Source organism: Porites lutea, chromosome 8 (genome assembly GCF_958299795.1).
Source record: "Porites lutea chromosome 8, jaPorLute2.1, whole genome shotgun sequence".
Taxonomy (NCBI): domain Eukaryota; kingdom Metazoa; phylum Cnidaria; class Anthozoa; order Scleractinia; family Poritidae; genus Porites; species Porites lutea.
In genome coordinates, this window is record NC_133208.1 from 16,060,488 (window position 1) to 16,070,843 (window position 10,356).

Sequence of the window (10,356 nt, forward strand, 5' to 3'; positions counted from 1 at the left end):
GGCCAGCGGCACATACCCAGCAAAAATTAACCCGAGTACACCCCGAGCGGTTGACCGAGAGGGTAAAAGGGTTTGGTGAATTAAATCCCAGTCCTGAAGCCATTTTAAATCTCAGAATCGGTCAGTATCCGAATATTTATTTGACCTAGAAGCCGGTTTATTGAAAAGCGCAAACAAAAAGGCTTTTACATTTCATGACATTTTGTACCCGAAACAGAAATGATACAATATAAAGCGAAAATGGTGCGATTTCAAACAGAAATGACGCGATTTAGAACAGATGCGATTCAGAGCAAAAAATAGTGTGATTCGTGAATAAATCACACTGCTGAGAGCCAATCAAACTGCATGTATTACCAGTGATTTCAAAATGGATATAATAAAGTGTTAATATAGCCTTAATTTGCCGGAATCAGGCCCCGTTCAATGGGCTCAGCAGACTTGGTTGCTCTCTTTTCTCTGTCTGAACGATTCCACAACAATTCCTGTCACAATTAGAAAAATGTTCATACCAGATAAACTCCGTTGACTTCTCTTTCAGTGTTTTCCAGCAGTGATTCGTTTTGTTAAAAATTCTTGACAGGATTTTGAAAGAGGTGGATGAAGTTCTTGGTCATCGTGAGGCTGTCGAGTATGAAGATCTTGGCCAACTTCAGTACCTTGACCAGACACTGAAGGAAGCCCTACGGAAATATCCTCCAGTTGCCACCGCCCATAGAATTCTCCAAAAGGAAGACATTTTCGGTGGTTACAAAATACCAGCTAAAACACCAGTAGGTGTTTCTTGTTTTAATATTCACAATTCTCCTGAATTCTGGGAATCTCCAGAGGATTTTGATCCAGATCGCTTTTCTACATCTGGCAAAGTGCCTACGATGCACTGTGCGTATTTTCCATTTTTTCTGGGACCTAGAACTTGCATTGGAAAGACGTTAGCCCAATTCGAGGCTAAAGTTGTAATTTCAAGGGTCCTCAGAGAATTCAAGTTTGAGATCCTTCCCGGCCAAACAGGCCAAGTCAAAGAAAAAATGTTATTAAGGCCTCAAGATGGTGTAATATGCACTTTAACTCAGAGGTAGTTAAAAATTCCCAGACTATAACTCATTCGAGATTACAACATATCGTTCCTAGGAATGAAGTTGTCAAGATTATACTGTACACTTAACTTTGAAAAAATATAACAGGCATTTTGTACCAGCCAATAACATTGTTATTTAGTAGTAATAACCAAAGGTTACTGAGCGAAGGCGAGATCGATGCAAACGCTCTTTTTCCAAGCTGTGCTTACGTGATAGGTCAAAAACACGTGTGATCAGATTGCGAGTGATAGAAAGTCCCAACGGCTTGTATTTAGATTGCGTTCTACGCATTCCATTCATTCTTAGCATGCCAGCTACATACTTGCTGCGCATGTGTAATAGCAATATGGAGATTAGAATTGCGGGCTCCTCTGGTTGCCCGCAATTTGAAGCCAATGACTAGTATTTCCCATGGTGCTGTTTATTATTTCATCATCCTAGTTGTTATATTGACTATGTAATTTTGAGGTCCAGTTGTTGAAAATTAAACCTTTTAGTGTAGAATTTTAACTTTATAAATGTTTTGCTTATTGTTGCATTTTCCCTCACTCACATTTCCTCATGAATAACCAGCTAGGATATAATTTTCTCAACTTACCCAATAAAATGAAAACAATAAAAAAGGGCCAACAGACTGTATTAAAAGTTCAGAATAAAAAAATACAGTAAAGTGAACCCGCGTGTAAGACCCTGAAAATTAAGAACCTGTTAGCCTAAAATTTGCCATTTATACCCCCTATAAACAAGAACCTGTTTAGCCTAGAAAATGAAAAACAGGTTCTTATTTTTCAAAATCATATTAGGGAAATGCAGCTGCAAAGCTGTGCAAGAATCCTGTTTGGAGAAATAGGTGCTTGGCATTGCTGTGCAAATAAAAGTGCTAATTTATTGATGTACTAAAAAAGTAAAGTGCAAGAGGTTAATATTGTTATATAGCATTTTGAAATACTGTACATCAATAAAACGCAACAATAAATCAGCATACTATGCAGACTGAGGTACAGTGGTAAGCGAACAATTTAAACCTATTTAACAACCTAACTGCCCTAAAATTGTGTTAACTACCATTTAAATAAAAACCTGTTTAGCCTAACTCCAGAAAATGTAGGTTCTTACTCGCAGGTTTTTACTGTAACAAACATTAAAATACAAAAAAAAATTAAAATTAATAAAAAATCGTCCAACACGTACAGGTACGTAAGTCTGGTTAATTAACGATTATTCCTCGAGCCCGAATGGGCTCTGAGTGAGTCAATAGCCATTGTTTTGGTTTTCAAAGCCGGCGCTTTCCGCTACTAGTGGGCTATAACATATAGCCTAGTGGTAGCTCAACCAAGCAGAACACAGCATTGATAATAGACCACTAGTTGGATTTTACTTGTTTCAAAATTCACTTTCATCCACTTTGGTATAATTATAATCTTGATCTACACATAAAAAATCTTGCTAATAGATTGTCATCCAACTTTGGAGAGTAATACAGCAAAAAACCCACTCGTAATAACCTAGTGGTTTAAGAAGCTGCTGGCAGAAATTTGCCATTTTTATAAACAAAAATATAAGAATCTGTTTAGCAAAATATCAAGCAGGTAAATTGTTTGGGTTACAGTTAAATTATGATAAGCATTTTAACTACGCAGTTTGACTTCGAGATTGTAAATTTACATTACAAGAACTTACTGATAGATAACATTTCATATATACAATAAGTCTGCAATAAGTCTGTTAGGCTTATCATTTTTTCTGGTTATCAGCAACTATATCTCCTTCATCGAAAATATGAACCTAATTAAGAACCTACTTAAGCCTAAATTGCCATATTGCAATATCTTTTTTGCTCACAGTAGAAAACATTCAAGACCATATTATATACAGCTATTTCGAGAAAGGTTGTCGGAAAAAGCGCACGCGACAATCCCGAAAGGTATTGTGGGTGGTTTTCAGTGCACTGTTCTTCAAAGAAATTTGAAAGAATGGTACGGGATGTTTGCGATGTTATGTTTGGGATTGCTAAAGGAAAGCAACAAAAGTAGGTTCGACAGCTACAGTCGTTAGGAACAGTGTATTGATCATATCCCACATTACCTTTCGGGATTGTCGCATGCACATTTTTTCCGACAACCTTTCTCGATATAACGGTATTTACTCGAAATTTTCAATTTTGATAACATTGTAAAATTCAAGACTGCTGTATTTACACATAAAATTCTCAAAAAGAAAGACATTCCACCTATGTTCTCTGACTGTATCATCCCAGAAGTAGATATACACTCTCATAAAACTCGATATGCAACCCAAGGAAATTTGTATATAACAAACATTCGCACAGACTACGGCAAATATATGTTTAAATATAAGGCAGTTGAAGTGTGGGAAAGTGTCCCATCACACTTAAAGTCCCTTACTGAACCTACTTTTAGAAAGCAATGTAAAACATTTCTTCTTTCCAATCAGTAATTAGTAGATGTCACAGAATGCCCTCTGTTTATTGTGCGTGGGCACGTGAATGAGCGCCCAGGTTAAGTGCTTCAGTTAGTATGATATTTGCTGTAGATTATGCTAATAATGTGGCCGTTAATCTTAACGAATATAAATCTTGTTTTTTTTTCTGATTGTATTTCAAACATGACAGTGGCCAACTCGAAAGCCTCGGCTCCTTTGGCCACTGTGCACATCCTCTCTAGATTTTTCATTTATTAATATTTGAATAGCACAAATCTGTAAGAAAACTATACATTCTGTATGTGTTAGATAAATTCATTTGAACAGTGCAAAGAAAGTTGAAGTTGAAGTTGCCAATAACTACGTATCCAAAAAGCTATTTTGCGACACTTCAAACTACTTCGTGGGCTATATAACAAATCGACTCCGCCTCAGGAAACAATGAATTATCGGGAAAGTGAAAAAAAAATGGATACAAGTTTCTAATAATACTGCTTAAAGGTTTAGCAATAAGAATATTTCATTTCAGGTTGGTTTTGAAATGGACAGTATACGAAATCTAGACTCGGCATTTCCAAGCGCCGTGTCCAAAACACTGGAAGGAGTGCAAGCGAATACACAAAATCCATTTTGGATGTTCCAGATATCTGCATTTCCCTTTCAAAATTCAGTCATTGAAGCTATAAAGTATCTACGTTACTTTGCCAAAAACGTCATCGAAGAGAGGGTTTTGGCTTTACGAAATGGGAAGAAGACACCAAATGATATATTGCAGCACATTGTCAAAGAAGCGCAGGAGAATTCGGAGATTGAAATGGATGACTTGGTGGACAATTTCTTAACAATTTTTACTGCAGGTATGAAAACAAAACTTAATGTTCCGTTGTGTTGTTTGTTTGTTTTTGTTAAATATTCACATCATCATAGAGCTCATTTTGAACATACGGTCCTTGAGATCTAGAGAAAACACCTTATCATTCTACAACACACTCATCCGTCATTTGCATCTCTCCGATAATGTACCTTGTTTTCCCTCAAAGTTTTACATAACCTTTGTCTTCAATTTCTCCTGAGAATTGTAGTCGTCCCGGGAGAAATTGAAGACAATGCTCAGCAGGGGGGGGGGGGGGGGGAGGGGGGGACAAACAAGGTACATTATGAGAGATGCGGAAACAGAGAATATCTACTACCATATCAGAAACCGGTCGAGAGTTGTACCTTGCAAATATATGAAGTGCTTTTCTTGAAAATGAATGAAGATCCGTGTGATCGCAAGTCCGGAGGCGGTCTCGGCATCTACGTCAAAGATACTTGTAGAGTTACTTGAAGTGAACACATGTCTGCCACAACCAGCGACAATTTTTTTCCCAAACCTTTGGTTAGAAGTTAGTTTCTGAAATGCAAGACATATAATTATCATTTGTACCAGCCATCAACCACCTAATGCAATTAATTATTTATGGAATGGACCAGAGTCTTTCTTCAAATACTCACATAACCCAATCACTCCCATTTTTTTTAATCAGTTAGTTCAAATAGACGGGATTAGGCATTTTCTAGACAAGCAGAGAGTGAGTTAAACCGTCAAAAAAGGGAAATACATCACCTAAAATACTATGAAGTGGAATACGCCGGGACGTCTTTGAAAATGTTCAAAACACTCAAGACACGTGTTTTATCAAGTCTAAAAAAATCTCGCGCTTCGCGCAAGCCCCTTGACAACGGAATCCTAGTGCCAGTTTTTTCTTTCTTTTTAACAATAGTTATTCACATATCATGCGGCAGGCTTACTGCTAATTTCGTCTCTCAAGCATTTGAAAGACGAAAGAAACAATTAATTACATACACCACTCCATTATATCTTCATTTCCTTAAATTTAGCTATACAAAATGGTAACACTGAATAAACTTGTTATTATTTAAACGGAGTTTTGCCAGTGTTAAACAAAACCGCGTTCTCAGCCATTTTCAGTTTGCCCAACGCTTTTATCTAAACACCATTTATCGTGAAAAGGTTCATGAAAGCATAAGACGAAAACGTGGAAAAGCATTTTATTAAAATAACACACTAACAAAGATAACTAGAGGTCCAAAGATTTGCTAAACCGAGGCCTAAGTAAGACTTCGTTTAGCCAGTGTTTTACAAAACCATGTTCTTAGTAAGTCATTTTCGCTTTGCTCAGCACTTCTATCTAAACACAGGTTAGAAGCAGCAGGGTAGACCGGAGAAACATTTATCTTTTTACAATAATTTACCTAGAAAGAGATCTGGAGGTCCAATTATTTCTTAAACTACGGTCTAAGTTAGACTTCGTCCAATTCGAACTAGCCCATTGGAGTTTAGCCAGTGTTTAACAAAACCGCGTTCTAAGCCATTTTCAGTTTACCAAACGGTTTTATGTAAACACCATTTATCGTGAACGGTTTCACAAAAACATATGGCGTAGACAAGAAAAGCATTTTTCTTCTTAAAATTACCTGCTAAGGAAGAGATCTGGAGGTCCAGTTTTTATCTGAACGAACACGCCTTTGCCCTTTAATAGAAAACCCCTCCCCCGTTGGATGTCAGTGGTATTATGGATGTAAAAGTTCTAAAACAAACGTTTTTCGTTAGTTTTTTTTTTCTGTCTGTTTCTTGAATGTAATGATTAGTATTGCATTTTAAACTCAAATAGGGCAAGAAACAACCTTGAGTCAGCTCTCATTTACTCTGTACGAAGTTCTGAACAATCCAAGGATTGAAGAAAGGTACGTGGCATTAAACACTGCTCCCGAGGGAATCAGTTAATTTTGTTTCCCGAGAATCTCAATGTTTCCCGAGGCGGAGCTGTGGGAAACACTGAGATTCGAGGGGAACAAAATTAACTGTTTCCCGAGGGACCAGTCTTCCCGGAGTAGTCAATCGATAAAAATCGGTATCGATTTGTCAATCAATAAATCGATAAAAATCGGTATATCTGAGACCAAAATTGTTATACAATAGCTATTAGTAAACTTGCAAGGTCGAAAGGTGATAGATCTAAAGCAGGTAAAGGTATTGCCCCAAAAAGTCACGAAATTTTATAGATGTCTGTATGCTGGGGAACGAGGAGGGAAGGAGAGTTAAATTAACCCCACTAGAAGAGTTATTATAACTCTTTGAAAATTACTGTGCAATAGGGTTCTTCAATCCTATCGTTCTGACACAAACGTTCCCTTAATCCCCAATTTCGACCCCATATTGCTTTCAAAATACCGAATCCCGCATTTCAAGTGAGATGCTTCGTTCGACTTTTTTGTTGTTGACCACTAGGCTCAAAAGCTAAAGTCAGGGGCGTAGCGAGCCCATAGACCTGTAGGCCCGGGCCTACAAGTTTTTGGTTTGATCACTCTACAGTTGACTCAGACTCTACCGCTTGTAATAAATTATGCGTTCCTGGGGTGAGCTATAAAGCTTAAGAGCTCAAAGCGTTGGTGAGGTCAGTGCGTACTGGTCATGAGTGCAATTTTCAGGATATGTGGAAACGAAAGTCAGCCAGGCCTACAACTAGTCGAAAAGCTGGCTACGCCCCTGAAAGCGACCCATGCTCTAAAATTGACTCTCGCCGTCCGACTGTTAAACTTTTCTCCCTTTAAACGATTCAACATTTCCAACAAAAAAAAAGAAGCGTTCATACCTCCGAGATTAACTCCACCGATTCCATGTCTAGTATTTTCCAGTGACTTCTTTTGTCAAAATTTCTTGCCAGGATTTTGAAAGAGGTGGATGAAGTTCTTGGTCATCGTGAGACTGTTGAGTATGAAGATCTTGCCCAACTTCAATACCTTGACCAGACACTGAAGGAAGCCCTACGAAAATATCCTCCCGTTCCTTCCGCCCATAGAATTCTCCAAAAGGAAGAGATGTTTGGTGGTTTCAAAATACCAGCTAAAACAATAGTGATTGTGTCTTGTTTTAATGTTCACAAGTCTTCCGAACTTTGGGAATCTCCAGACGATTTTGATCCTGATCGCTTTTCTCCGTCTCGCAAAGACGCCATGAGGCAGTCCGTATATTTTCCATTTTTCCTGGGACCTAGATCATGCCTTGGAAAAACATTAGCTCAATTCGAGGCTAAAGTTCTTATGTCAAGGGTCCTCAGAGAATTCAAGTTTAAGATTCTACCTGGCCAAACAGCCAAAGTGGAAGAAAATATAACATTAAGGCCTCGAAATGGTGTAATATGCACTTTAACTCAGAGGTACGGTAAACGATCTTATAGAGGCTAAAATGAACGTCCCCCTACGCTTTCATGTTTGTACCAGCCGCCCGTCTCTAATAAACGCCCCCTGACTAATAGACGCTCCGTATTACAATTGCTCAAAATATTAGGAAATAGCGAAATATAGAGAGCAAAATCATTCACGCTGTTCAGTTTCCTGCTTCATTAACAAGAGTTTGCGCATTGCATCTTTTCAGTCTGTCCTTTTCAAAGTCAAGTTCAAGGTAAGAAATCTGACATCAGTTAAGATTGAAAAAAACAAACAAACAAACAAAAAAAGATGGGAATCTCAACGGAAAAGACGTGTCAATGGATGGACTGCCCGGGAAAGTCTGTTATGTTCGTGTGTGGCAGAGCGGTCAACACCTCGAACTCCGAATCTCTTTTAAACTCCTCCTAAAGAGAGAGCCAGGTAACGAGGTTGTCAAGATTATACCCACACTATCATTACTCAGTGTTAAAAATATAAAAGGTATAAAAAGAGCAACAATAAAATTCATTAACACTTCAGAATTTAAAATTTAACATTTAAAAACAAAAAATCGTTACATAAACTCAAACAATAATTGGTAGGAAAGCTAGGTAATCAAAGTCTACCAAATACAAAAATATCATTAATTTGTTTCAAAACTGACTTTCATCCACGTTGATGTACTTAGAAAAAATCTTTTTCATACATTGCCATCCAACTTTGGAGAGCAATACAGTGAAAAAAAAAGTAAAAACCTAGTGGTTTCAGAACCTCCTGGCAGAAATTTTCCATTTTCAAAAGGCATGAACTAAGAACCTGTTAAACCAAGCAAGATCAAGCAGGTTCTTCTCTTAGCTATGTTACACTTACAGTTAAATTATGACACATTTTAGAAGCTGTTTAATTGAAACTGGAAATGACTTTTTTATTCCGGAATTGACTTTCATTCGGGAATTAGTTCAGTTCCAGAGAGGAGAGCAGACAACATTCACATGACAAAATCGACCGGCTCAAAAAGGGCATTCTCACTCATATGGTTTCTCTCTTTTACATAATAATATCAGGAGGCAAATTTGATTGTAATATCATCCTGTAAGACTATATTTTGCAACTTTAGCTTGTTTTTCTGTAATTCCTATTTATCCCCATAGTTTATTTAGTTACTTTACAATATTATCTGTTATGACTGCTGTAACCTTTCCTCTCCGCCTGCCTCGTCTAGCTTTTGCTATTTGCCGGCGGAGATGGCAAAATGGTGTATGAAAATAAAGTGTAGTGTGTGTTTCCAATCAAACACGCATGCGCCACTTGCCCTAGACTGCACGATTTGCGATTTTCAATCTGGAACTCATACTGGAATGACTTGCACTGGATAAAATTTTGTTTCAGTATCATGTAAACAAATACAGCGGAGTAATAATTTTTATTATATATGTACTGAGATTTACCCATTGAAAAGGCGCGAAATAAATTTGGTTCACAAGCTGGTCTAAGAACCCGACAGCCAATCAAATGGCGCGTATTGCTTTTTCCACGTGTGAGGAAAACGATACGTCCAATCAGGTGCTGCGTATCATGTTTTTTGACGTGTGAGCCGTAACAAGGTGATTTTCATTCAGCTGGCAGCATTTCACTTTGTTTTTAAAGAAATCTTTCGCAAGTGTTGAAGCTTAAAAACATGAACGAGAAAAGGTTTGTTGATCACGATACTTCAGTCGAGGATTACGTGGAAAGTCTCGAAAACGGGAATACGAAAGAGAAAACGAAACGAGATGTGAAATTGCTGGAAACGTTTTTGAGAAACGAAAAGAACGACGAGCGAGAAGTGCAAGACATAGAGCCCGCAGAATTAAACAAGCACCTTGCGGAGTTTATTCGTTCTGTGAGACGTAAAGACGGAGAGGATTATGAGCCTTCAAGTTTAAGATGCCTTGTTTCAAGTATTGAAAGACATTTGAAGAAAAATAATTATACTAAGAGTATCATTAACGATAAAGAATTTGAATTGTTTAGAAAGTGTTTACAGGCTAAACAAAAAGAGCTGAAGAAAGCAGGCCGAGGCAACAAGGACAAAGCCGCTGTGGCTATCACGGACGAAGAAGTCGATATACTTCACGAAAACAATTTGCTTGGAGTTTGTTCTGCTGAATCATTGTTGAATACTGTTTGGCTGAACAACACCATTCATCGGAATGCGTGGTTGTCAAGAGCATAGGGATTTGTGCTGGGGAGATGTAAAGCTTTGTAAGGACGCACAAGGTAACGACTATCTAGTTTACAATGAAAGACAGACAAAAACAAGGTCTGGAGTAGACGCCTCAAACGTTCGAAAAGTTTCCCCGAAAATGTTTTCAACTGGTGATGAACGAGATCCTGTCGTGGCGTACAAAATTTACCGTGAAAAGCGACCAGAAAACATGATGGCTGACGATTCGCCATTCTACTTGGGAATAAACCACACGAAAACAGACGGCTCCAAAAAACACTGGTTCAAGTCGGCACCTATGGGTGTAAATAAATTAAACACTTTGATGAAAACAATGGCTTCAAAAGCAAACATCAACAACGAGCGACTCACGAAACATAGTGCTCGTAAACACATGATTCAAAAACTTAATGACAG

General features: G+C 37.9%; 2 protein-coding genes across 2 annotated transcripts in view; both read left to right on the forward strand.

Moving 5' to 3' along the window:
• Window positions 1-2,107, forward strand: part of LOC140946624 (cholesterol 24-hydroxylase-like) — an 8,400-nt gene extending 6,293 nt beyond the window's left edge. Inside the window, exon 4 of the mRNA XM_073395738.1 lies at window positions 584-2,107. Coding sequence (XP_073251839.1) covers window positions 584-1,079 — 496 coding nt within the window. The 3' untranslated portion in view covers window positions 1,080-2,107. The remainder of the gene's footprint in view (window positions 1-583) is intronic.
• LOC140945252 (cholesterol 24-hydroxylase-like) lies at window positions 2,066-9,948 on the forward strand. Its single transcript, XM_073394302.1, has 5 exons — window positions 2,066-2,077; window positions 4,051-4,378; window positions 6,197-6,269; window positions 7,250-7,741; window positions 9,381-9,948. Exons 1-5 carry the CDS (start codon window positions 2,066-2,068, stop codon window positions 9,946-9,948), a joined length of 1,473 nt encoding a protein of 490 aa, XP_073250403.1.
• Window positions 9,949-10,356: the final 408 nt, after the last annotated feature.